This window comes from Penicillium riverlandense (assembly GCF_028828495.1).
Source record: "Penicillium riverlandense strain IBT 135883 chromosome Unknown utg000003l_segment0_segment0, whole genome shotgun sequence".
NCBI classification, from domain to species: Eukaryota; Fungi; Ascomycota; class Eurotiomycetes; order Eurotiales; family Aspergillaceae; genus Penicillium; species Penicillium riverlandense.
In genome coordinates, this window is record NW_026643196.1 from 4,812,400 (window position 1) to 4,837,773 (window position 25,374).

At 50.7% G+C, this 25,374-nt stretch overlaps 11 protein-coding genes across 11 annotated transcripts; 5 read left to right on the forward strand and 6 right to left on the reverse strand.

The window, feature by feature from the left end:
- Positions 1 to 1,503: 1,503 nt before the first annotated feature.
- On the forward strand, positions 1,504 to 2,022 carry N7474_005580 (uncharacterized protein; the record flags this gene model as incomplete). Its single annotated transcript, XM_057196995.1, has 1 exon — positions 1,504 to 2,022. The coding sequence occupies one exon, from the start codon at positions 1,504 to 1,506 to the stop codon at positions 2,020 to 2,022; it is 519 nt and encodes a 172-aa protein (XP_057054391.1).
- A 519-nt stretch (positions 2,023 to 2,541) lies between these two features.
- Positions 2,542 to 3,400, reverse strand: N7474_005581 (uncharacterized protein; the record flags this gene model as incomplete). The annotated part of the gene is made up of 2 exons (XM_057196996.1): positions 2,542 to 2,786; positions 2,842 to 3,400. The coding sequence occupies 2 exons, from the start codon at positions 3,398 to 3,400 to the stop codon at positions 2,542 to 2,544; spliced, it is 804 nt and encodes a 267-aa protein (XP_057054392.1).
- Positions 3,401 to 5,632: 2,232 nt separating this feature from the next.
- Positions 5,633 to 6,529, reverse strand: N7474_005582 (lipase family protein; the record flags this gene model as incomplete). Its single annotated transcript, XM_057196997.1, has 3 exons — positions 5,633 to 5,956; positions 6,006 to 6,339; positions 6,393 to 6,529. Coding segments are annotated over 3 exons (795 nt in total), but the record flags the coding sequence as incomplete, so codon positions are not given.
- A 1,789-nt stretch (positions 6,530 to 8,318) lies between these two features.
- On the reverse strand, positions 8,319 to 9,335 carry N7474_005583 (uncharacterized protein; the record flags this gene model as incomplete). The annotated part of the gene is made up of 1 exon (XM_057196998.1): positions 8,319 to 9,335. The coding sequence occupies one exon, from the start codon at positions 9,333 to 9,335 to the stop codon at positions 8,319 to 8,321; it is 1,017 nt and encodes a 338-aa protein (XP_057054394.1).
- A 2,194-nt stretch (positions 9,336 to 11,529) lies between these two features.
- On the reverse strand, positions 11,530 to 12,222 carry N7474_005584 (uncharacterized protein; the record flags this gene model as incomplete). The annotated part of the gene is made up of 1 exon (XM_057196999.1): positions 11,530 to 12,222. One exon carries the CDS (start codon positions 12,220 to 12,222, stop codon positions 11,530 to 11,532), a length of 693 nt encoding a protein of 230 aa, XP_057054395.1.
- A 765-nt stretch (positions 12,223 to 12,987) lies between these two features.
- On the reverse strand, positions 12,988 to 13,806 carry N7474_005585 (MSF1 domain protein; the record flags this gene model as incomplete). The annotated part of the gene is made up of 1 exon (XM_057197000.1): positions 12,988 to 13,806. The coding sequence occupies one exon, from the start codon at positions 13,804 to 13,806 to the stop codon at positions 12,988 to 12,990; it is 819 nt and encodes a 272-aa protein (XP_057054396.1).
- A 941-nt stretch (positions 13,807 to 14,747) lies between these two features.
- On the forward strand, positions 14,748 to 15,874 carry N7474_005586 (phytanoyl-CoA dioxygenase family protein; the record flags this gene model as incomplete). Its single annotated transcript, XM_057197001.1, has 3 exons — positions 14,748 to 14,986; positions 15,051 to 15,415; positions 15,474 to 15,874. 3 exons carry the CDS (start codon positions 14,748 to 14,750, stop codon positions 15,872 to 15,874), a joined length of 1,005 nt encoding a protein of 334 aa, XP_057054397.1.
- Positions 15,875 to 16,200: 326 nt separating this feature from the next.
- On the forward strand, positions 16,201 to 17,558 carry N7474_005587 (tryptophan--tRNA ligase WRS1; the record flags this gene model as incomplete). The annotated part of the gene is made up of 2 exons (XM_057197002.1): positions 16,201 to 16,592; positions 16,643 to 17,558. The coding sequence occupies 2 exons, from the start codon at positions 16,201 to 16,203 to the stop codon at positions 17,556 to 17,558; spliced, it is 1,308 nt and encodes a 435-aa protein (XP_057054398.1).
- Positions 17,559 to 17,725: 167 nt separating this feature from the next.
- N7474_005588 (uncharacterized protein) lies at positions 17,726 to 18,496 on the reverse strand (the record flags this gene model as incomplete). The annotated part of the gene is made up of 1 exon (XM_057197003.1): positions 17,726 to 18,496. One exon carries the CDS (start codon positions 18,494 to 18,496, stop codon positions 17,726 to 17,728), a length of 771 nt encoding a protein of 256 aa, XP_057054399.1.
- Positions 18,497 to 18,759: 263 nt separating this feature from the next.
- On the forward strand, positions 18,760 to 20,860 carry tom70 (putative mitochondrial outer membrane translocase receptor (TOM70); the record flags this gene model as incomplete). The annotated part of the gene is made up of 5 exons (XM_057197004.1): positions 18,760 to 19,075; positions 19,129 to 19,211; positions 19,265 to 20,036; positions 20,085 to 20,558; positions 20,610 to 20,860. 5 exons carry the CDS (start codon positions 18,760 to 18,762, stop codon positions 20,858 to 20,860), a joined length of 1,896 nt encoding a protein of 631 aa, XP_057054400.1.
- Positions 20,861 to 22,018: 1,158 nt separating this feature from the next.
- On the forward strand, positions 22,019 to 24,567 carry N7474_005590 (FHA domain protein; the record flags this gene model as incomplete). The annotated part of the gene is made up of 4 exons (XM_057197005.1): positions 22,019 to 22,034; positions 22,096 to 22,298; positions 22,353 to 22,485; positions 22,538 to 24,567. The coding sequence occupies 4 exons, from the start codon at positions 22,019 to 22,021 to the stop codon at positions 24,565 to 24,567; spliced, it is 2,382 nt and encodes a 793-aa protein (XP_057054401.1).
- Between the last annotated feature and the right edge of the window lie 807 nt (positions 24,568 to 25,374).

Genomic DNA, 25,374 nt, shown 5'->3' on the forward strand with positions numbered 1-25,374 from the left:
CCACGAACGGTTTCTGGTTTCGAACGATCCAGTCCCCGGATTTGAAAAACACGCCATAAGCTAAGCTTGATCGAGAGCAAGCTTTCGGCAGATATGACCGCGGCCCTAGCTCCGAGACCTCAGCCCCGGCTCTGACCTGTGAGCCCTGCACATTCAACCAGCCTCCAGGGGCAAACAAAGGAATATCGGGAAATTCTTCCAAATTCACGAACACGAGTTTTCCAGGGGTTAAGATCGGTGAAGCGAATTGCTAACACATCGGTTCGTATTGAGGCTCTTAGGCCTATTAGGAAACATTAGTTTGACGCGTAGGAATCTCTGAGGTAATGATATTGAATTCCCAAGCGATAATTGGCGACTAACGTATCAAAGAAGCTTACTGCTCGCTAATAGTCACTCTCTATACATAGCAGCACCATCTTGATCGAAAAACATGCAAAAATACGGTGGGGAATGGCAAGCAACAATCTGTCAGTCGACATAGCGGGGAGTCGCCCAAGCCTTGTTTGGCGGTGCTAGGCGACCATGTCCAAGAAAGGCTGTTGAATTTCCTTTTAGTTTTCGTTTTCTTTTTTGGGAAGAGGAAGAGCGGTGTATATTAAAGAAGCGGAATCACCTATCAAGGTGCGCTTTATGATGTTCAGCTCAAGTCAATCATCCAATCTGGGGTGTCCATATTCTTCTTCTAAGAAACAAAAGAATCAATAAAACGTGTCGTCCGGAAGTGGCATGATTGGTGAGCTGGTTGACAGCGCAGGAGGGACGCCTGAGAACGTGGTCGTGGGAGCGTGGTTGAGGTGGACCACGGAGTCGACTGTCTGACAACGCCATTCCCAATCCGCGGAGCACTGAGCTAGAGTGCCATGGACACGCGAACAACGCGCAGGACACAGCTCGGACGGAGGACGAGAAGCAGGAACCGACATCCCTCCTTGAGACACGGAGTTTGTCAGTGCCCGTCGTAATATCGCACCAACGCCCAGAACACTCACGTGTCCGCCGTCATAGAGCCAGCTTGATCTCGAGGAGTGTAAGAGGCTCCATATAAATAGAAGCTTGTATAATTATGGTGGATGGAGAGAGAGAGAGAGAGAGAGAGAGAGAGAGAGTACGTGTGTGTGCTGTTGAGCGGAGGTGAGACTATGTACTCCCGTATGTTTCTATAGCTATGAGGCCACATACTAAAAGCCGTTACGTCGCTGAGTGATTGGTGCATACCGTCTTCACTCAAATCTTGCTTGAGCTTGTAGTCAGTTTAGTAGGGTTACATAGGTGGCAACTACCAGCTGACTGAAAACGGACACAAGCTACTGTACCGTGGATGGATACACCAGGAGAGGAAGCTCAATGCAAATGGGGAATTATATTAAAATAAAAGCCGCGGATACAAATCCTGACCTCACAACACGATCAAAGGAGATGCAAATGACACGCCGTGTCTCGCTATAACTATACAGAAAAGAAAATCGAAATCAAAGCCGACAGGTCCGCCCAGACACAAAGATGCCCGTCCTCCCATCCCTGGAATCATCCACCTTCGATGCCGACCTCCGCGACCGGCACCTGATCTACGATTACGCAGCGCAGGATGAACACGGCAACCCAGAGAAATGGCGGTATGAGATGTGGTTCTACAACGAGGACCGCATCAACTACGCCATCCACGGCGGGCCGATGGCGGGACGAGTCAATTTCCAGACAGCGACGTACCAGTGCATTCGCCCCGGGGAGCTGTGGCAGTGTAACTGGCTCGAAGAGACGGGGACGATTTGCTCGCTTGTGTACGATATTACCCATAGTCGCATCACCACCTTGCTTGCGTTCTCCAAGGGGCATTGGGAGCAGGCGGAGGCGGCGCATGGCGATAAGCGTAACCCGCACGATTTCGAGAGGTGGCGCGGACTAGCAAGGCTGGGGATTCAGACGGATCGCAAGTTGCTGAGCGAGCAGGCTAATATCTTGTGGGATTTCCGGGGACCGGGGGATCTGAAGCCCATTGAGATGGATTGGCCTACTTTGTAACTGCGGGTGATGAATGAACTCCGGTGATATGCAATGGCGGATTCGAAGAAATTGAAGGGATCATAATGGAGGTTGAGAGAGGCTCGCAATGGTATGAGTCCAACGTATGCAGCAACGAGTTCGCCGTCAATGAATAGACGATTACTCGCATTGCCTGCACGTATGTGTAGGTTTCATGTGTCGACCGAACATCCTTCAGCAGCAGGCCATGATTGACTGCTCAAGGACGACAGAAGACAGGACGGGGCCAGGAAACATGTAGTAGTTGGCAGGTTAGATTTGCCCCTGGGACGGTCCATTATTTAGACATATCGAAAGCGACAGTCGTAGATGTTGCTCATGTGCAACTCGGAAAGTTCCAACGGTTCGCACCATGACCACGGGGCACGGGTTGGTGACGGGGTATAACGAGTGAAAATGGCACAAGAGACCGCGCTGTCACAGTCCAGAACTGTTGACGAAACTGGTGAAGAAAAGAATCATGGACGATCGGGAGGAGACCGTCCTATGCACGAGGAACTAATCGGAGCCCGATGACCTTCCTGATGGAGCCTGAAGGCAAATAAGCTGCATCTGGATGTCATCGGGGCTGGTAGGTGGGGGATCGTTGAGCGAGGGAGCGCGGCTGATGATGCCGACCGCGACCTCTTGGGCCTGCGAATGCGTGGTCATGTCATCGAGGTACCAGACCTGCCATGGATGGGCGCTGGTTCCCGGGGACATGACTGATACCTTCTGGTCAGGCATTGATTCAAGGACGAAGTCTGGACTCAATTGTCAGTTCGTCGGATGGGCCAGCAGAAGAGGAAGGGTGCATACCTTGGACCGGGATGGAGGCCACTTCAAACATCTGCGGCGGACAGGTCTCCAACGGGGGCGGCCAGGCGATCAAGTGCGCCAAGGCGGCTTCCAGGGGTTTGTAGTTGTATTCGCCCGATGTAGCCATATGAAACATGGTGTTTCGGAGGATTCCCTTCAGATCCTCAGAGCAGGGCGGGCCCCAAATCCCATCACAGCCATTGTTCCCACCAGACGGCACACCGGTGATGTTGCCAATGCGGAGGGCAATCTCGGAGGTGCGATTCGCATCGACCGCTTCGCGACTAACGTGGTTGTCCTGGTAGCGAAGCCAGTAGGCCACTTTGGTCATGGGGCCGTCGCCTTTGCCCGAGGGACTGGCGTCGAATCCGTAGAAGAGGGTAATGGGGTCGGGAAACACGGGCTGGAAATCCAGGCTCACGGCGGTTTGAGCCACGGGGTCGATGCACCCTGTGTGCCAGAACGAGCAGAATTGGGCGGCGCCGCAGTGAAAGAGCATCAGCAGGACCCCGAGGAGGGAGGGTCGGAAAAGGGACCCGCGATTCCTGTCGAAAGCCATCGATCGCGACCGGGAAAATCGACGCGGGGAAGGAGGAGAGAAAAGGTAGTAGACTGGGCCACAAGAGCGACCGCGGAGGCCCTCCAGAGCGCCTAAGATGATGGTGAGCGGCTGAACAGGACAACGACAGGCATGCTCATGTCTGAGGCGACTGGGGTGTGTTCAGGGGAGGGATTATTATGATGGGGGAGGGAAGACAGAAGTGGAAGTCAAGTAAGACTGAGAAAGGAAGGAAAAAGGATCCTACTCGCACGAAGCGAGGCCCGTGGAAGAGCTGGTGTTGGTTAGTTGAGTTAGTGAAAAGCCAGGCGAGAAGGGGCCAGTCAGAGTGACTTGGGGGTACTTCCTCCACTAAGGGAATGCGCTGTGTCACCCAAGTATCTCTAGGTCACTCCCATCCCCTGGCATTCCTGCTGAGTCCCCGCATTGTCTACACCGAACCGGGCGAATCAGACGGCTGATCGCGACCTGGCTGACTGAGCGAGCGACAGGGTCCGGCCAGTCAGGGCCGCGATAGTGGAGCAAGTGAGAATAATACTGGTCGAGAGCGGTGGACTTGGTTTCCCGATGAGATCATCCAGGAGCCGTTTGTTTACTCTGGGATTACATAGTTGAGGGTATCCGGCGCGCATTGTTTGCCTACTCCGGTACAAATAACGACAAGCACATCTGAAATACCATAGAATCTCCCAATATTCAAGGGTCCAGCGCTAGCAGACCCTTGTGCTCGGCGTAATCCACTAGGACAGCGCCACCGCCATCACCTCTCGCCTGGAGGCCCCTAATCAATTATCCGCCTATCGGAGAATGCGCTAGTAACGACGGTATCAGGAATTGCTGATTATTATCTCGATCTCTCCTCTGTCGCCTGCTGTCACTCGGCCAATGTCATCTTTGTCTTCAATCGGCTTTGCCACGGTCCGAAACATTCCTGGGTGGGTACAAGGTGGAATCCGCCGGAAAGCAACTTGGCGACCCTATTTTTCCCAACCGCCAAGATCCGGGCTTACCGGTCTGACCGTACGACTGTACAAGTTCGTAGTTTTTGGTCAGCTATAGAACCTGATAGCGCAAAGTCTACTCCAAGACAATTGCCAAGCGTATTTTATGTTCGATCATTCTGGCTCCCCAGCATACTCCCCAGCGCCTCACGCAACAGCCCAAACACACCCCCATGCCAAGCGCTAACATCCTCCCACTCCTCCGTTGGCTCTGATAATCCCAAAGCTTCTGCAACATCTGCAACCCAATAACGATATTCTCGAATCCAATCGTCGAGTACATTGTCTCGAGTTTTCCGTGAAGGATCTCCGGTCTTCCAATATCTCACTCTCTGCGGCCCCTATAAAATATTACCATACCGGTGCTGGTGATCCCGGAGCGTCGGCTTGTATATCTTCAGCAATATCTTTCAGGCATTTGAGACTCGAGGAAACATTAGGCTCCGACTCTGTCGGCAATGTAGGAGTCGGAGGAAAGGGTGAGAACACGCGATTAACATAGACTTCGCCGGCTTGTCGCATTGCGGCAGTCAAGCGATCTACCACGGCCCGGTGTGCATGGTCTTGTTCAAGAGTACAGAAGATCCAGTCACAGTTAAATTCGGCGCCCCTGCTTAGTGTCTGAATGCCTTCGAATTCACCAAGAAATAGCCCAGCAGCAAATAGCTCAACCCTGTCGACATGTAGTTAGCTCTCCGTCACCCAGGATATTGAAGCTATACACGAACATTCGTATTTGGTGAAGAAGAAAAGCATGAACCTCCGAACGGGAAGCATAATTCTGGCCATTGGATTTAGAAAGCGATAGCAGCATCTTGACTAAATAGCTAAAGTCATCGCTGCCAGTAATCATTTCTCCCACGAGCAACAGTAGGATCACCACTTGGTGTGAAGGGCTGAAAATTTCCCCCCAACCTTCCAAGTCGGCCAGGCGCCTTAGTCTCGTTATCATTGCGACCCGTCCATTTTCGCCTGAGCACGGAGCTCTGGCATCTCCATTCTGAGTAAATAAGCTACCGCTAACTATTGTGTAGATTTATGAGTTTTCGTTCCTAGTGCATGTGTGTGAGAGCGAGATAATTTGCGGATAAGAAACAATGTGAACAGCCTAAGGGCATATAACGTGCGTTGAACATGCCAGACCAAGACCTTCGGTGAAATAAAGGCCAGTCAATAATCTCACAAATGGCATTCAAGCAGGGACTCCGAGTAGTCAGAAATCCTGACAGACAGTTGTGTTTATCATATACCAGTCGTGGGCTGACATATCGAATCCTGGCTGACCTAAATTACCCGCCGTATTGTCGACGCCGTGAATAACCTGAATGTCCGAGGTTGTCACGGAAATACCATTCGGTGATGTTATCCAGTATTCTGGTGATGACTGGCTGTATTCTGGGACAATAATATCCAGGAGGACTGCCCTTGAAGCTTGGTAGAGAACTTTAGGAACCTCGTCGTCGGTGTGTGTGAGACGATAATTCTTCCCTAAGCCTTGACTAGTAATAAATTCGGCCAGCATCCTGTTTCCAACTGACGGCGCTCCGAATGTATACTAGAGAGACGTTAGACACTCGAATGAGCTGCACTTTTGTTATACCTACCATGTCAAGTTGATGTCCATCTGCCTTCAGAAGAACGGCTTGGAGTGTAGCCAAAGCACCTCCAAGACTATGTCCAGTCACAATTAGGTCAAAGTTTGGATATTTCGTCATCACGGCCTTGAGCGCTGGGTTTAGAATTTTGAAGGCGCTAGAGGAAGCTTCCCAGAATCCTCTATGAGCATAGCACCCAGAACAAAGACTGGACGCGTCAACTTGTTGAAACTCGAGGTCTGTGAGTTTGTTTTCATTAGACACAGTGCCGCGAAATGAGAGCACAATGAGATTATTTGTTCGATCCACGGCGAGGTATCCAGCCACATCACCAGGTTGTAAGCTGCAATGAACATTGTAAGAGACTATTCTCTAGGATTTATAATATTAACTTACTCCCAGAAAGGGTTTATGATTTCCGTATCTGCTTCGTGGACTGAAGGGCAGTTTCCAGGATCACAATAGACTGGTAATCCAGCAGATGAGACGTTGTGATTAGCCGCGCAATGTGCTGCCGACGAATACTGTGTCATTAAATAAAATCGGTGGAGAAGACTCGGCGACACATCTTGCCTAATCAATTACTTATCTTTAAATATATGAGAGGTACACAGCTTACCTCTGCGACCAAGCTGTGGGATAGTTGCACTAACAACTTGGCGTACGGCGACAACAAGCAGGACGAAACGGATAGAAATCATAATGGAATATATTGAAATACTCTGTGAAGAATGATCAATAGGCTTACAAGACTTAAATATATACAGTGGGAAGTCAAAAGGACCCCGCACGTGAAGATTTGGCCCCATAACATTTTTAGGGTGACCATTTATGAGTCTATCCTTAGGAGAACGGTTGAACTTCGGATCACGGCTAAACTTCGGATCTAAAGCCATTCTATCATAGGTTGAATATACGAAGTTTCAGTGCTAGACGACTTATTCCCCCTGATTGAAGCTTTGGTCGGTTTCGTAGATCACTAGTCCTCACTATACAATGGTCGTTTTTATTCGCTCTCATATTTTCTCTCCTCAAAAATCGAGATACTAATAATACTAATGATTCCCTTCTGCATATGCTTAGGATTATAGTTAGCTTCGGCTGTTTCCTTTGTGTGTCTTAACTAAGGAAGGGACGTGACCATGCAGCTTTCAAGATGTTGGGGGTCTCATTTTAAGTCTCTTGTAGTTGAGTAATGGCTATATACATACACTTCTAAGAGGCAATTCATGATGTCGTGCGAAGAGACTTTGCCGATATAACAAAAAAGCGGGGTTCAGGGATTCAACTTATCGTGATGGGACCAAGTGTTATGGGACTTTAGCCACCAACACTAAATAGGCGATCGTGCGATGCCGATAGGCCACTCAAAGTCCAAGAAACTGCATAGAAAACCTAAAAAGCTACTCACATGCAGTACACAAAGAGTTACCTAGGCATCTCGCTTGCCAAATAATCTTGCTTATTCTGACTCTCACCAAGCGAGTTGGTGATGTTTATGCACTGGGGCCGAAATTCACTATTAGCACTAGACTCTTTTTCCTAGTGTTTGCAAGCTCGAGGTCTAATCTCCATCCTCCTTTTTTCCTTTGCATTTGGCCTTTAGTAATTTTGTTCAAAGAAGGTTGAGCGCGTGAACTCACAGCGTATTCAAGTCACACTGAGATTTAATATTATAGTTAAACTACCTACCTTAGTTCTATATTGTTCAACCGTTGAAAGGTCTCCATCTTGCATTGAGAACATTTTTGATCATCAGCAGCAGAAACTACATGTGCCTAAAATGGTTCAACCATATTTCTGGAGTTGTTCGAACCACATGAATGGCCTAGGATGAAATCAAGTGCCCACGGTGCTTACTCAAATCCTACGACTGAATTCTCAAACAACCCAAAATCTCAAACAACCCAAAATCTCAAACAACCCAAAATCTCAAACAACCCAAAATCTCAAACAACCCAAAATCTCAAACAACCCAAAATATATACGACGTAATTGTAAAGACAAACTTTACATGTACTCAATAAACCCGTAAGGAGCTCTACATCACAGTTTGTGAGGAGACTGGGAGAGATTAACCAGTTCTTTCTAGAGTGGATACAATCTTGTCTACTTGAGCCACGAGGATGACTCACATGTCCAGTTATGTAGTTGCATATGTATACGAAGAAGTACAATAGCATAAAACACTGAATCAGGAAGCAACAGAGAACTTTGCAAAAATATCATCCGAGTGTGTATTCACGAGTGCCCTAGAAATGGTCTCTCGACACTAACCACAAGGTCGCTCCATCCACTACCACCACACTGGCCCCAGGCCCTCTAGCTAGACACGGCATATTTGGCGGCTACGATGTTGGCCTGCACCGAGCTCTCGGTGTCGTCAGACGGATAACCAGAGGTCATCACACCTTCGTAGAAAGTACCCTGAGCACCATTGCTGTTGTCGCCGCCAATACCAAGAATGATAGCACCCTCTTTGGACATTGGACTGTAGCCGGATGGGCGCGCACCGCTATAGTATGTAGACAGCGTGCCAGAAGTGGCGTCGCCACCGCGGATCGCCCACTGATTTGGTTCTCCCTTGACGATGGCGGTAACGAAGCGCGAGGTGATAGACGCGTCCCCAGCGTTGTTACCAGCACTCTCGCCAGAGAAAAGACCATTCTCCAGGTCCGCCATGATCCAAGGGCCGCTGCCGGAGCCAGTCCCCCAGACAGTACAGTCGCCAAAGTAGATAGCCTCCATGTGGCCGTCGCCTGTATCGGTAGCACTAGTCTCTGCGTTGCCATAGTCGAAGCAGCATTGATCGTTGTAATTTGTTCCATCGAAAACTGCATAGATTCCCTCCGCTGCATCACCTGTAGCTGTGCCCACAGCTTCGTCATTGCGGTAACCCATGCCTGGTTCGATGGCGACGCCATACGCCTTCTGACCGTTGAGTGTAACTGGTGCGCCAGTGGCGCTAGCCAGATTATCATAGCCACCAGCTGCTGGGCCATCAAAGCCGCCGGGTGGAGCCTGAGTGAGATGATTACCATTACCAGACTGGTCGTAAATAATAGAAATGGTGCAGGTTGTGCCGTTGCAGAAGGTATCTTGAGCAGCAGCATCGGCAACACCACCGGCAGTCAGAGGCGAAATGTCAGTTGTGGTACCGTCAGAGGCACGCGACACTTGGTAGAGCGGGCCAGTGTAGGCATCGTACAGGGCACGTGTGGTGCCGTGCGCCGCGACGCAGGGCGTGTCGCCAGAAGCGTAGATGTCGCAAGGCCCAGCGGCGACAAAGGAGCCTGTGGCAACAAGGCCTAGAGCCAGGCTTAATGGGAAAAACGACATATCTGATCAATTTTTGTGAGGAAACAGTTTGATGGGAAGTGGTATAAATGGCAGTCTGAGTATCTCGAACTCATGAGATACTTCAATTTCTACGGGGTGCAGAACACCTTTATATAGGCTTTGAAGCTGCATGGCAAGTAGCTTGCCTCGATTGAATCTAGTAAGATCTACATGTTTTTTAGACGGCTTACGGGGGCATGCACTCCAACAATTATAAACGAAGTAGCATTCGAATATAATCCACCTGACCCCGCCTGCGGGCATTCAAGGTGCATTCCCCACAGGGTCGATGATATAACCGACTCTTAATGTGATTGAGAAAAGGTATTTTCATGCTAAGTAGTCGAGATAATAACCGATAGTTCTTATCTTGTCGCTTATTTGAACGAGCATGTTAAAATTCTTGTCAGCGGTGGAATAGAAAACATGTTAGTATACACAGCGCCAGTTGATCGCCCGCTTCGGCCATGAAATCCCATACAAAGGAAATTCTCCTCTTTCAGGAACATGAATTGAACAAAGAACACTTGCAGGATCATCTACATGCCAGCAAGACGTCGAAATATTTGTGCCTCTACCTCTCTCTAGCCAGCAGAGACGACCTTTACTCTTTCTTTAACCGAACGGATAATATTAACGGATGATCTACACTATACGAACTGTACGAAATGTAAACAGATCTTGTTTCATATGAATATATTTGTTACTCAATCCGACTAGATTAATCTAAGGATCCATGACCCAATCGGCCTATTTCATCGTGGCTCAGCTTTGATCGGCGCATCGCGTCGTTCCCCGCATTTATGCCAATCTTCACCCAGGCTGGGAATATTCCTGCGGAGCAATAGAACTTGAAAATATCCACTTGCTCCGGAGCCTATTCCCTATCCCGTGTGGTGGGTTAATCGGATCAGCAAACAGAATAATCTTTTCAAATGAGACATCAAGGTTATTTTTGTTTTTAAGTTATAGCCGAAAGTATATCATATGGAGATAAAAGCTAGATACCTCTGTCCGACAACCAGCGCAGGCCTCGAGGCAGCTGGATAGGTCGATTTGTCCTGATGGCATTCAGGGGCGGCGGAGTGCTTGAGCGCAGCTTGATTGTCTGTAAAGACAACTGCCCTCCTGTTGATCTTTTTCAGTTTTGGTCCAGACGCAGTCTAGGGCCATCTCAATTGCTTGGAGTTCCGCGGCGTACACAGATGACATGTCGTCCGTTCCCATTTGGGAGAGTTGATGCTTCTCGTTTAGAAGACGACCATCGCACCGCCAATTCTACCCTCATAGCCATTTCCATCGGTGTAGATGATCAGTTTCCGTGTGGCTGATGGCTTGGTTCCTCGGCTTCGTATTCTTCAACAATTCCACGGGTCTCCATTATACATTGAGAACACCTGAGAACACCTTTGACCATCAACAGCAGACACTCCATGTTCCCAAAACGGTCCAACCACAATTCTCGAGTTGTTCGAACGACCTGGATAGCTAGGATGAAATCAAGTGCACACGTTGCTTACGCAACTAAGTTCCTGTGACTAAATTCGCAAACAACCCAAAAGTATATACGGTGTAATCGGAAAGACAAATACACATATACTTCATAGTCCCATAAGGAACTCTACAATCACAGCTTGTAAGGAGTCTGGGAAAGATTAACCAGTTCTTCTTGGACAGCAGCAGCAACCCCAGCTCCTTCTTCGATAGCACCGTCCATAAACCCACGCCAAGCTAAGGCCCAGTCCGAGTTAGCGAACCAGACATTACCATGCCGAGCACGAAGAGCATCCATGTACGTCGTTCCAAATCCTGGCCCAAACATGCACCAAGCACCTTCGCACAATGGACCGCGGATTCAAGAATAACGTGGGTTCAGTTCATGCTATTCTTGTCGCCACTCTCTATCAAAGTCCGCATATACCAGAACAGTTCATCTAGCTGTAGATAGTTCCCTTTGAGAAAGTAAAGTGCCGGTTGTCGTATAAGCATCAGTCGTAAAATTCCGTTGCCTATTTCAAGCGTTAGTTTGTCGAGATTCGACATGGTCGTGAGACTAATAGCACATTCTGTTAATTCAATTGCTCGCGACCTGTCTGACAAAAAAAAAAAAAAAAAAAAAAAAAAATAATTACTTGGCCCCAGATGTATTTAGATAGAATTGTTAATATACAAGAGATTATGTTGTGTATAATATTCATTTCTGCAGCGATTCCAGGCGTGCACGTATCACACTCAACGACAACCCCAAAGACTCCCCCAACTTCCGTACCCGTTCACGCTCCTGCGCCATCTTCTCATCAGCCAATGCCCTAATACGCCGCAGGGCTTCCAGCTCTGCAACCTCCTCACCGCTCAGCCCTACCAATGGGTCATGAGCCTCCAAATGCTGCTGCGCGTTCAACACTTTGGTAATGGCCTTGACAAGAGGCAACATAGAATCCATATTAGACGAAAGCCACAGCGCGTTCTCAGGCGAAGCACCCGTGCGACACCAGAGGATATCCATAGCCTCCGCACGCTGCGTGAAGGTCTTGAGGCTCTGCGCATCCTCGGAAGGGAGGCGCATCACGTTTCGCGTCCAGTCAAAGTCCGGTATTTGAAGCTGCGTGTTCTGCCATTGTTCATACAGGCCGCGCTCCGTGGCGGACATGCGCTCCTTGGCGAAGGACTCCGCGTCATGTTTGCGTAACGCGGAGGAGGTTATGTCTTTGCTTTGGGGGGTGATTCTGCCCCCGCTGGCGAGTACGTCGGCGATATTGTGCATTTTTCTTACCGTTGTCTGGAGGTCATCCTGTGGCTGTGGGAGTGGGACCAGGAAAGGGAATTCTTCGAACCCAAGAGACGCGAGTTGGTGTGGTGTGTTGATAGCAGAGTCTTGGGGCCCCATGTTAGTTGGATGTGTTGGGTTCACGATCCTAGCAATTGTGTTGACTGGTTTAATGGTGTTGAGATTCTTTGAGTCTTGACTCAGGTCTGCCCGAGGTTCATCAGTAGGTGAAGTTGTGATACATGAGGTCTGCACCTACCCGGGTGTTTGATCTGGGGGGTTTTTAGTGACTATGGGTGACTAATGACAGCGTCTTTCAGCTTAATTTGTCTATGTATAACAGGTTGGCGTGATTGTGTAGCCGGGACGTGTAGGTTTCCCGAACGCTTCAGACGCGTAGTGAAGGTTATTGACCTGCGTGTGATGCCTGAGGCAGAATTGACCGGATCAGGTGATGGATGGCACTAGATACTTGCAACTAAACTGAGCCAAAAAGAGAGGCATGATAGCATCGTTGATTATCACAGCGAAGGATAAATTGTTAGTTACATATGATACAGGAGCGTGTCCTCTAAGCGAGTGTCGCCCTCATCATCCTCCCTAATATACAGGCAGTGTTCAGAAGCACTGTTTCCGCAGTCTTCGCAGACATCCACAAAGGAAATTTTCTCAATCATCCACCTCCCCACCCAAAAAAAGAAAGAACGAAAGAAAGAAATCGTAGGAGAGTGTCCATCCGTAATGCCCTTGAAAAGACTCCAAAACAGGGAAAAAAAGAAAAAGAAAAAAGAAAAAAGAAAAAACGCCACGCTGGAAAACCAGATGCAAATTAAGGTTGAATCAGGGTAGACAATTTGTCCACGCCCAAATTTGTTCACTCCGGGATCATTTGTCGTCGTCTTCAAGATGAGTATGATCATTGAGCCCATTGCCGTGCAACCACGCGCGCTTCCACGGACCGTCTTTCCCAAACGCAATCTCGCGGTCTCGCCGCATCCCTTCCAGGACGCCCACAATTCCACCGTGACGCAGACGTTCAAGCACAACATTCATGCCCTGCTTGCTCTTCAGCACAGCATCCCGGGTCCGGCTTACACCGATCAACTCGATGGTTCGCTGGATGCCGGCGGTAGAGAGCGAGGAGAAGAACCCTTTTCGAGGCGCCTCATCCTCCGCCTCAGAGGCACGGTCCCCAGTGTCCGCCTTCTTCCTTCCACCGAGCAATTTCCCCTGTCCAAGCCGAGAGCGGAATGTGACAGTCGTTCGGACAGTGGTCTGCTCGCTCTTCCGGTCATCGATAGACAACCCATCCAGCGCATGGCCGGCAGCTTCACTCGCGTGGCGCTGGTATAATTGCTTCTCTACCACGCTGAGGATACCGGTCCACTCCATATTGCGCGACTCTGTTTCCATCCATCCCTCCCTGGGGTCGACAACGGTGGTCTCGAGGATGTAGCTCTGACCCGAGTTGTCCGAGCCCCCGATGCCCTTGGGCAGCAACTTTAGAATGCCCGACGGGACCTTTGATTTCTTCAGATGCAGCCGGGTTGTGTGGAGGCGATGGGTGTTGGGGTCGACGTAGCGGTCAATTACGTCGGTGGTGAGGACATGGCGGGAGTAGGGGTTGGGATAGCGGAGGAAGTAGGCTAGGGAGACGGCGGGGAAGGAGTAGTCGTAGGTGAAGACATTCTCGAAGAACTTCATCGTGGCGGATGGAGGAGAGTCATGTAGGCTGATGATGATGAAGTGATGATGGACGAAGATGGTCAGGGATGGTCAGGCGACAGCAGGTTGCTTGAGCACTTTTTGACGAGGCGGAGCTGGGTCGGATGATCTTTGTCCCGGGCAGCCTATCACAGGACGTGGATCCGACCGAGGCATCATAGAAGATGGAGATGTATGGAAGAATGTGGAGACAACGATAAAGAATGTTCGTATGCATATTTTGTGTTAAGAAAATACAAATGATGATAGGGAGCCGAGTTCTGCATGATGCCAATTGACATTGGCGGAGTTCGGCCGGGAAGTCTAAGGACCAAGATATACATCCACAATCTCTTTCCACCCAGTATATAATTTTGCAATGAAAGCGGCGGAGAGACCGGTGCTCATCGGGAATTGATACCAAATTCTGTGGAGGAACGTATCGGTCCCCGCGGCCGTCAGGGTTTTATTTCCCAAATAGTCCATGGACCTGCGCCACTGGGATTTCCATTGATTTAGAACAGGGCTAGAATCTTATTCACAAGACCGCGACCTGGAGAAAATCGAACAGGCGCAATGGCTATGATGCAAATAACCGGTATCCGGCGGACCATCTAGCTAAATAAGGGTCCAACGCTGATCATACTGTGGAGTCGACAAGCCGGGCTACTGACGCCCCCAGCCGATGAATCAAGCCCAATCACAATACGTATGAATCATTCGACAGAACTTGTTGCAAGCAGCTGATGCTACTAGCTTAATACGAATTTGGTATGATTGGCGCTCGATTCGGCAGGCTCCGGGTTTGATCACCCCGAAAGAGGGGGCCCGGCACCTGATCGGGTAGCTGGTATGACAACAGAGGCCTTAGTACCCATATTTAAGCAAGCGAACGCAAGGCGGTTTCTAGATTCTAACAACCTCAGGTCTCATCACCCAGTATGGCGACACTTACAACGAACCCAACGTCTGTCCCGGGCTTGGATTGCCCTATTCCAGACACTTTCCCTGATGGATTTGCACAAAATGGTGGTCGAATCTCCACCGATCACGTTGGGATGCTTCGCCCCACACCGGCATCGCTGTCCATTGAGGAAATGAGGGAACGGCTCAAGCAGGACGGGTATCTGTTCGTCAAGGGACTTCTTCCTAGAGAGGACGTCCTGGATGCAAGGGAGCAGTATGGACTTACCAGCACATACCTGTCTATTATAAGACTTGCTGACAATAACCTCTCTGTCCAGCTATTTTAGTCAATATTCAAGCACCTTGTTATTAGAACCAGGGACAGCTCCACGAGATGGTATTTTCAACAAATCCTCTCATCCGGATGCGCACAAAGGCATCGGCGGAGAGGGCTTACCTGTCGATCCAGCCGAAGAGAAGATTCTGATTGATGCCCATAAAGAACCCGAGTACCGCGCTTTTATAGAGCATCCTGCCCTGACCAAGTTTATAAGAGACTTAATGGAGTGGAAGGAGCATCGCCTGCTCGATCGGAGTATGCTGCGACACAATGTGCCCTTTGGCAAGGGAACTGGTATCCATTATGATAAGCTGTTTCTCAGAGCAGGAGATGGATTCTTCCTGACTGCCTGGGTTCCAATCGGTAACTAAAGCTATTGCCCGCCTTTCGGTTGGACTACGCTAAACTATCATTCTTGCAGGCGATATACCCATCAACGGCGGAGGTCTCTGCTATTTGGCCAACTCAGTCGGACTGGGTCGTGCCATCGAGAATGACTTTAATACTCGAGCAGCAGCTATGACACAGGAGGAGAGGATCTCTGCATTTAATGTGAACATGATGGACGGCGGGATGATCGCGTCGTCGCCCCAGCAGCTCCAGGAGATGCATTCAGCTTCCGGCTTGCACAAGTGGCTCATCACTAACTATGAAGCCGGGGATGTTGTCTTCCATGATCCATACAGTATCCATGCCAGTGGGCGAAATGAGGATCAGGAAGGTCGTATCAGGCTGAGTTCAGATTTGAGGTTTTATGAGAAGGACGATCCGGGCATTGACACTCGATGGTACAAAATCTGGACTCCGGGAGATGGACTGTAATTATTCACAAGGAATGTAGGCAGAGTACAAAGGCAAGGGATACACCGTGACATGAAAGAGCGTATTGCTTCGAAAAGTGTGCTGGCCATCAACATCCCGATCTCGCATAGTACCTGAGGTCATGTGACTTATGGCCAAATACACGTGACCCATCACTGCCCCGCCAATCACAGGCCAGTGACTCTTTTTTGAATTGGCGGGGGAGAAAAGAGTCACTTGTTCTTGGAAACACACAAACACCCGAGCCACCGTATGACCCTCCCTCCCTCGTGGTCGCACAATCCCTAACTCAATCGATCTAGTTTCCTCCCCCGAATCCTTCCACCATGGCCGACGAACCAGGCCAGCCACCGGCGTTGACCACGCTGAGTCTCGCCGAGAAGGCTCACGAGAAGCAACCTGTCAATCAGGTCGTGACACCATTCGATGTCTCCGGTGGAGTGGATGAACACGGCAAGCTGCTGCCCGTGGACTATGACAAATTGGTGCGAGAATTCGGCGCCACTCCCATCACACCCGCCTTGCTGGAACGATTCGAGAAAGTCACCGGCCACCGCCCGCACCGCTTCATGCGCAGAGGCATTGTCTTCAGCCACCGCGACTTGACGGCAATTCTGGACCGCTACGAAAAGGGTCAGCCTTTCTACCTCTACACAGGCCGTGGACCGAGTAGTGATAGCATGCATGTCGGACACACTGTTCCATTCGAGTTCACCAAGTATGAATCAGACGCGGGTCACTTGAAGGATGTTGCGCTGACTTTACCAGGTGGCTACAGGATGTATTCGACGTGCCCCTCGTAATCATGATGACTGACGACGAGAAGTACATGCACTCCGCCAAGGTCGACGTCGACGACGCCAAGCGATACACCAAGGCGAACGTGAAGGATATCATTGCGGTTGGATTTGACATGAAGAAGACCTTTATCTTCAGCGATTTTGATTTCATCGGCGGCGCTTTCTACGAGAACATTTGCCGCATGGCCAAGCGCATCACGATCAACCAGGTACGCGGCACTTTTGGGTTCAACGATAGCAACAACATCGGCGAGTTCCACTTCTGCGCGACCCAGTCCGCGACCGCATTCGCCACAAGTTTCCCGCAAATCTTCGGCACGGACAGGAAGAAGGTCTCGTCGATCCCCTGCCTGATCCCATGTGCCATCGACCAAGACCCTTACTTCCGGCAATGCCGTGACAACGCCGAGAAGATGAAGTACAAGAAGCCGTCGCTGATCCACTCCATCTTCCTGCCGGCGCTGCAGGGCCCCGGGTCCAAGATGTCTGCTAGTGTGGATATCTCCGCCATCTTCATGAGCGACGCACCGAGTCGCATCAAGAACAAGATCAACAAGTACGCTTTCTCCGGTGGACAGGAGACCGCCGAGCTCCACCGTGAACTGGGCGGCAACAGCAAGGTCGATGTGCCGTTCCAGTACTTGACTTTCTTCCTCGAGGACGATGCGGAGCTGGAGAGTCTCCGCAAGTCTTATGAGAGCGGCGAACTGATGACGGGCGAGATGAAGCAGCGCTGCATTGCTGAGCTCCAGACATATGTCCAGGGATTCCAGGAGCGCCGCAGCAAGGTGACTGATGAGATTGTGGCCGAGTTCATGCGGCCTCGTGCGCTGGAGTGGAAGGGGAATCCCAATCCGGTTGTGGCGGAGAAGACCAAGAACTAGGTGTCTTGTCTTGCATTTTCATAGGACGACTTACGGGATTTCTTCAATTAGTTTCCAATCACAATTAACAACGATTTGACGTCTCCAAGGCTTATTCTGTGATACTATAGCGTATGGCCTCACTGGACTGACAGGAGGTTTATTATATTATATATTCACGACATCTTCTATCTATCCAGAACAACTACACCGCGTATGAATCCACGCACGCCATTACTCAACCAGCATTCCTCGCCATTGGCAAGCTGGGCAGCTGAAATGGTCCGCTCTACACAGAACTCCCGAGACAGGGCATATCGGCGCGTGGTACCTGCATTACCTCCGCTGTCAAGCGGCGGCGTGATCCACGCTGGACCAGAAACCCCGATATCCTGCCGTCGGAAGTACGGCGTAGTGATGCTTCCCTCCATAATATCACCCTCCGGATTGACGACGAGCACCTCGGCAGGATCGGCTGGGGATTTGATTCCCGCTCGTAGTCGCGCCGCATTATAAGCATCTCGGGAGGTTGTTTTATGCGTTGTCAAGCCGGACGGGCTGGTAGCTTGCGTATCAACATAGACACGCCAGACCGACGATTTGGGTGTTGTGTCAATTGAAGGGATTAAAAGGTTGGATGGGTCAATTGGCGCGGTTGGGTGCACGTCCACCGTGCCATTGCCATTGTGATCTACGGCAATTCGCAGCCGCCATGGTTCATGTGTGTCTGGTATAGACGCATCAAGGAACTGGCTTAAGGTGCGCAAGTCCTGTTGGAGCCATGCCAGTGCTTTCTCCCATTGGAAATGCTGGGCCGCAGTGATTAGCCGGTCTCGGTGGTAGGCAAGGAGGTAATAAGGCGTGTCGACGGGGTCGGGATAGGTGTTACTTGCGAGCTGTGACACAGCAGCAGGGAGGGCAGGGTCGTAGCGGAGAGAGGAAATCAGAGAGAAGGACATCATAGGAAGTGGGAAAGAGTGAGAAGAAGAGGAAAAGCTACAAATATGTCATAGTGGACCTGGCGCGTGATTGGCCCGTGCCCGGGCCGACCAACTCGACTTTTCGTCGAAGCTCCGACTCTCCCTATCTTCTCGCCAGCCTTTGCCGCGCATCCCAGGGTAGGTGATCCTGGATCCCCCACGCAACAACGGTAATATCATCGGTTCGCAATTCTCACATCGCTGCAGATTCATCACCCGCCGCGTCGGTTCCCTTCCACATCATGTCGAGCGCTTCGCCATTACCCACGCCCGCCCAGAACGTGGTGTTGGACACCTCCAAGTTGCCCGCATCCTCGTCCGCGTCAGTCTGGGATCGCATTTCCAACTGGGTATCAGAGAACAAGGCCCTGGTCTACACCATTGCCGGTGTGTCCGTTGTTGTGACGACTGCTGGTGTCGCCTACTACCTGTCCGACTCCAAGGGTGGCGCTGGAGCTGCCGCGCCTGCGGAGAAGAAGAAGAGCAAGAGCCAGCGGCGGAAAGAGAAGAAGAAGGCTGAGGATGAGAAGAAGTCTAAGACCGCGTCTGTCCAGGATGGTAGGCATTGAGTATTGTTTGTCTACCTGGTCGCATGCTGACAACGATTCAAGAGTCGACCGCTAAAAAGGCCGAGGAGCCCGCCGAAGAGCTGCCCGAGGTCGACGAGGCTACAGTTGGACAATTGTCAGAAGAGGTATGGCGGCTTAGTGCAAATGATGATGATTGGTTATTGACAATCCGTTAAAGACTAGGAAGGCCTACGCTGCCAAGCTGAAGGCTGCCGGTAACAAGGCCTTCGGCTCCAAGGACTACAACAAAGCCATTGAGCTTTACGGAAAGGCCATTATCTGCAAGCCCGACCCCGTCTTCTACTCGAACCGCGCGGCCTGCTACAACGTTCTGTCGGAGTGGGACAAGGTCATCGAGGATACCAGTGCTGCGCTTGTGATGGACAGCGAGTACGTCAAGGCTTTGAACCGGAGAGCCAATGCCTACGAGCAGCTCGAGAGGTACAGTGAGGCCCTCCTCGACTTTACCGCCAGCTGCATCATCGACGGGTTCTCCAACGACGTCAGCCGTCTTGCGCTCGAGAGACTGTTGCAGAAGGTGGCAAAGCAAAAGTGCAAGGCCATCATGGATTCCAGGAGCAAGAAGCTTCCTAGCGCCACCTTCGTCTCCAACTACCTGCAGAGCTTCCGCCCGAAGCCTCTGCCCGAGGGTCTGGATGAGTCGGTTGACTTGAGTGAGGATTCAGGCAAGGGTTTGCTGCGCAAGGGTCTGATTGCCATGCGCCAGAAGACGGCTGATGGCTACGAGGAGGCCGCGGCTGCTTTCGAGAAGGCGCTCGAGGTTGGTGACTTGGGTGACTTTGAGTCCTTGGCCCTCAACATGCGAGCCACCTTCACCTACCTCGGCGGCAACGCCAATGGGGCCCTGGAGGACCTCAACAAGAGTGTCGAAATGCAGCCCTCGCTGGTCCAGAGCTACATCAAGCGCGCCAGCTTGCATCTCGAGCTCGGTGAGTTCCATTGACGCTTGCTGTAAATTATTTCTGACCATTCCATAGGTAACCGCGAAGCCGCCGCCGACGATTTTGAGGTCGCCATCACCCATGACAAGGACGACCCGGATATATACTACCACCGCGCCCAGCTTCACTTCATCCTGGGTGAATTCGCCGAGGCCGCCAAGGACTACCAGAAGTCGATTGACCTCGACCGCGCATTCATCTATTCCCACATCCAGCTCGGCGTGACGCAGTACAAGATGGGCTCGGTCGCATCGGCCATGGCTACCTTCCGCCGGTCGGTCAAGAACTTCGAGGACGTTCCCGATGTGTACAACTACTATGGCGAGCTCCTGCTGGACCAGCAGAACTTTTCGGAGGCCATTGAGAAGTTTGACAAGGCTGTGGAGATGGAGAAGCAGAACAAGCCGATGGGCATCAATGTCCTGCCGCTCATCAACAAGGCTCTGGCCCTGTTCCAGTGGAAGCAAGATTTCCAAGAGGCCGAGAACTTGTGCCAGAAGGCGCTCATCAGTAAGTTTATGCTGCATTGTTCGTTTACATCCATACTAATTCTACGTGCAGTCGACCCCGAGTGTGATATCGCCGTCGGCACCATGGCCCAGCTGCTCCTGCAGCAGGGCAAGGTCTCCCAGGCCCTGAAGTACTTCCAGCGCGCCGCCGAGCTCGCCCGCACGGAGGGCGAGATCATCAATGCCATCTCCTACGCAGAGGCCACCCGCACCCAACTCGAGGTGCAGGAGAAGTACCCGGCACTGGCCGCGCGCCTGACGGCGATGGGCGCCAGTGGCATGGGAGGAGCTCCGGGGATGTAAGAAGACCTAGCCAGACCTTTCCTTTGACATTTTTTTCCCCCTTCTTTTCTTTCATCTCCCGGATCTGGACTCGGGTTGCATGTTCTTGTCTAATTACTCGGTCTCCCCGGATCATCATCTTTGAGGCGCTCGGGCCATCCTCTTTTTCTGGGGGGTTTTTCCCCTGCGTGTACTTACTACTATCGGTTGATATATTCCCTCTCCTCTTTCTTTCGATATGTCTGGGCGGATAAATAAAACCGAGCGTAGTAGATTGTGCTGTACCATAACACAGAGAATGAATGTGCGCATTACTATGACGTTGTGTTGTTCTGGTCCATGTCTGCCCCACATCAGCTGATCCACCCGCTTATCGCTCCCGGTCAGGTGTTGTACACTCCTTCCTCTTGGTTCTCTTCTTCTCGTGCTTCTCTCATCCTTTCCCTTCATTCCATCTTCGTGCCTGAGACCCCGAAGCACTCGGGTCCATATTGCTTTGACTCCGACTGATCCTGCGCTGTTGCATGCTCTTCCCCGGGTGAAACACGCAGACCCGCCGTTACTTCCTTATCTGCCCTTATCGGCCCTCTCATACTTGCCTCATTTGCCTGAGCTTCCGGGCTTGATGCTCCTTCGATTCCCTGGGAGCCGCGACACCCGAAGTCTCTCTGCTGCTATCTAACAGGCCGGAGCCCTTCCACCCAGCGTGGCACACTCAAGTCAACCCTGTCCGGTCTGAGTCAGTCCGACTGACCTCAACCTGATTCATCATCTACCTCTACCCCTCTTCGGTTTTCTAAACCTTCCTTACTCTCTCTCTCTCTTCCACCTTCAAACAACTCCCTGCTTCATCCATCCTCCTTCTTCTTTTATTTCTCGTGCTACTCGTCTTTGTCTCTATCTCCTGTGTATCCCTTTCTCGCAGGACCGGCTTGCTCGGTACATGTACCGAAGTTCTCGGATTACTGGCTGACTGGAGACACCCGGGTAAGTCACGAAGCCTCATCTCGCTTTCTTTGTCTTGTTTATATACCTTTCCCCCTCCCCTTCTTCTGCTCTTCTTACCCACCCACAGACAAGTGCGTGAATGGCGACGGTCCCCTTCTCTGCTTCTCTGTATCATCGACTGACTACTTCTGTATAGGCTGAAGCACGTCGTCCTGACTCGATTTCCTTACCATGGCGAATGCACAAGGTATGCCTCCCTGTCCCTTCAGTTTATAGTGCGCCCCTAACTGATCTGGTTACAACTGCAGTTGTCATCACTCTGCTCCCCGTCCTGCCCGATGGTATACCTCTGCGCACCCTCACTCTCTCCCAAGACAACCCCCTCATCTCGATCGGTCGATCTTCAAAGCGTGAAGAAAAGAACCGGATTCCGGACAAGAAGAATGCGTGGTTTGATTCCCGTGTCATGTCTCGAGATCACGCAAAGTTGAGCATCTGTCTGGACAAGAAGGTTTGTCTCTTATCTTCATTCTCGCCACAACCTACTAACCTGGTGCTTCGACAGGCTGTGTACATCTGCGACTATGGCTCCACACATGGGACCTGGTTGAACAACGCCCGGCTTAGCAAGAATGAGCAGACCCCGCTGCTCACCGGCGATCACCTTCGATTTGGCCTCGTTGTGGATCGTGGGGATGGTACGTTGTCTCCGCACTTTTTGAAATATCCAAGGCACTGATTTGGTTCCAGAGGTCTTTCCTGCCTTGGAGGTCTACTGCAGAATCGAATACGTCGATAGTCGGTATGGATTCGCATCCATTCGACTTGCCCGCTCAAATGCTAACGTCATGGCCCTTCCACCCAGTGACCATAGCCATCCTGTGTCCCGATCGAAGAACACGTTCTGTGTGCCCGAGGATGACGACGAGGAGGAGGACGACGATGCTTATGTGCAAAGTGATGTGCCCAGTGAATCGGAGTCTTTCTCCAAAGAGCCCGAACTTGCTCCTGTGAGCGAGGCCATGACTCCGACTTCTTTGCTGAGTGTGCACACAATGGGGGAGGAGACCAAGCGGTCGAAGTCCTCTGACACTGATCATGTGGATTTGCCAGTGAAGGATGTCAAATCATCCTCGGCAGACAACATGGATACCTCGCCCCCTGCCCTGCAGATTGACCCACTTACTCTTTACTGGCAAGATTTTCTTTATTTGACCCAAGCAGAACTGGAATTGAGATTGTCCAATCTTGACTGGGAATCAATTAGTGAACGTCTGGGTGTCAGGGCGTTTGTTCGCGACCCGATTAGATGCATGAGTTACTTTTTCAAACTCTCCAAGTACATCCCAGTCCCCGACCAAGGGTTCCAGGACTGGTTGATTATGCGGCCGCAACACAAGTACATCAGTGACCTGATCAGTGCACAATTGAAAGCCTTCCCACAACCTGTTGACACAACCCGGAAGACAATTCATCAAACCCAACACTGCTCCGTGTCCCAGGAACAGTACTGGTTGGAAAGCTCCCCAAGTTTCAAGCCTATCAATGGTACAGAATGTTTCCTGGAGCTGAAAGGTGGAACGGATGACATCGACGTCATGGAACCGGTCTTCAAACGCGAGCCAGGACAGAACCACACTTACTGGGTTGTTGATACACGGAAGTATTGGGTCTTCAACGAAACGGCAGACGATCTCAACTCCGGAAGCAACTGGTGGATTGTTAAAAAGCCACGAGAGGTTCTTGGTGAGGATATCAGAATTCAACTTGACAACGATATGCCGCCAGATGACCGCCACAAGTGCTGGATTGTCAAAATCTGGGTGCCCTCAATAATCGGAAATCAGTGGTGCGAGCTTGCTCCTTACTGGGACACAGATTTCGGTAAAATTGATTATTCCGCGGACGAACTTGTCAATAAAGCAAGCGATTCCGACTCCTCTGTGTCTAGTGCTGGATCTGTATCTTGGGACGAAGACTCTGCGTCGAGTCCGTCGGACTCTGACGATGATGGATTTGATGAGGGAGAAGACGACGATTCTGACTCGGATCAAGCATCTGAGGTTGAATTTATCTCCGAAGTCATTTCTTTGGCTCAGCCCGATGAGAATTTTGTCAATCCCAAGGAGTTGACATCAAAGAGTGAGATCTCGCTTGTGGAAACCAAAGAGCGCATCAACCACGATGCTGGTTCTGGTTCTGCCTCTCGTCTGCCGATGGCGCCACTTTTGCTTCGGGAGAAGAAGGTCGAGCAAGTTATGACAGATTCTGGCATTCTACCTACTGTTGACAACTCTACGTCCGCCTCCTACCACGATGGACCGTTTATCAACTCTTCTAATGTTTGGAATGAGGAGTATGAGAACGTTCCCAGCTCATCGGGTGATGTCTGCATGACAGGTGCTGCCAAGCCATCCTTAAAGAGAGGGGCATCTGAAATGGAGGACATCCTGTCGGAGCCAGCGCCGCAGAAGGGTCAAATGACGACGACCAACCAAGACTCTTCCTTACAGGATGCTCAGCGGCTTGAATCCTTTTCCAGTGGTTCCCGGAAGTCAAGCCTCAACACAATCCCGGAACCCGAGGTGATCGAAGCAATCAACTCAGCTTTGGCAGAGAGCGAGCCACCTAGGAAGCGAACCAAGACGTCTCCCTCTCCATCTCCGCCGAACAGAACAGGCCTTGCAAGCCACGCAAAAACCGCAATCGTCAGCGCCATGCTTGGAGGTCTCGGCACCATTGCGCTTCTGGCTTCCCTCCCATCGGAATACTTCCACTAGAAGTGATTTTCCCTGTTTTCTTTTCCTTTTATCGATGGATGGCTTCGTGAAACGAATGGCGTTTACAGGTGTTTTTTTCTTATCATTTGATCACCCCTTTACCTACATTTTATTGCTCATTGATTGAGCCACTTAGTCTCCGCCTGTTAGCATCACGTTTGCAGTGCAAGAATGGCCCCAACCTGGAGACTTTTTTCTTCTCTCCTGCCCTTTTCTCTTAGTGGGATATTGCAGATGTTGTATCGGGTTATTTCAGTTTTTGTCTCGCGACTGACACTTCCTGCTGATGACTGTTATGCTTGTCTCTCCTCTTCCGTGCTAATTGAATCGAATAATGCAATGTGTCTCTCGCTTTTTAACCTTTGCTCTGGTACTCCTCGGAAGTCAGTAATGAATGCTATATAGCGAGAATGCGAGGATATCAACACCGAAATACGTAGCTATCGCGCTCCAGTTAGTTATATGTATACAATAGTCCGGTTACATCTCTCTTTCGATCGTGTTACCATGTCAGGCACCGTCCTTTTGTCAAGAGAGGTGGCCTTTTTTTTTAAAACTGCGCCGTGACCTCATAGTATCGGAACTGAGAGAGCGTGGCCAGCTCTAAAATTCCAGGACATGTACATACCGTACCTTTTTCTGCTCTCTGTCTTGACGTATTATTTTGAAAACTACGCAATAGTCCCAACGAAGCTCGGATTTGCCGGATGTCCCACTAGCAAGGAGACAATAGCATTGCATCACACGACCGAAACCGGGCTGCATCATGGAAGGCAAGAATTCAGCTGACCATCTTAATCGACTCTT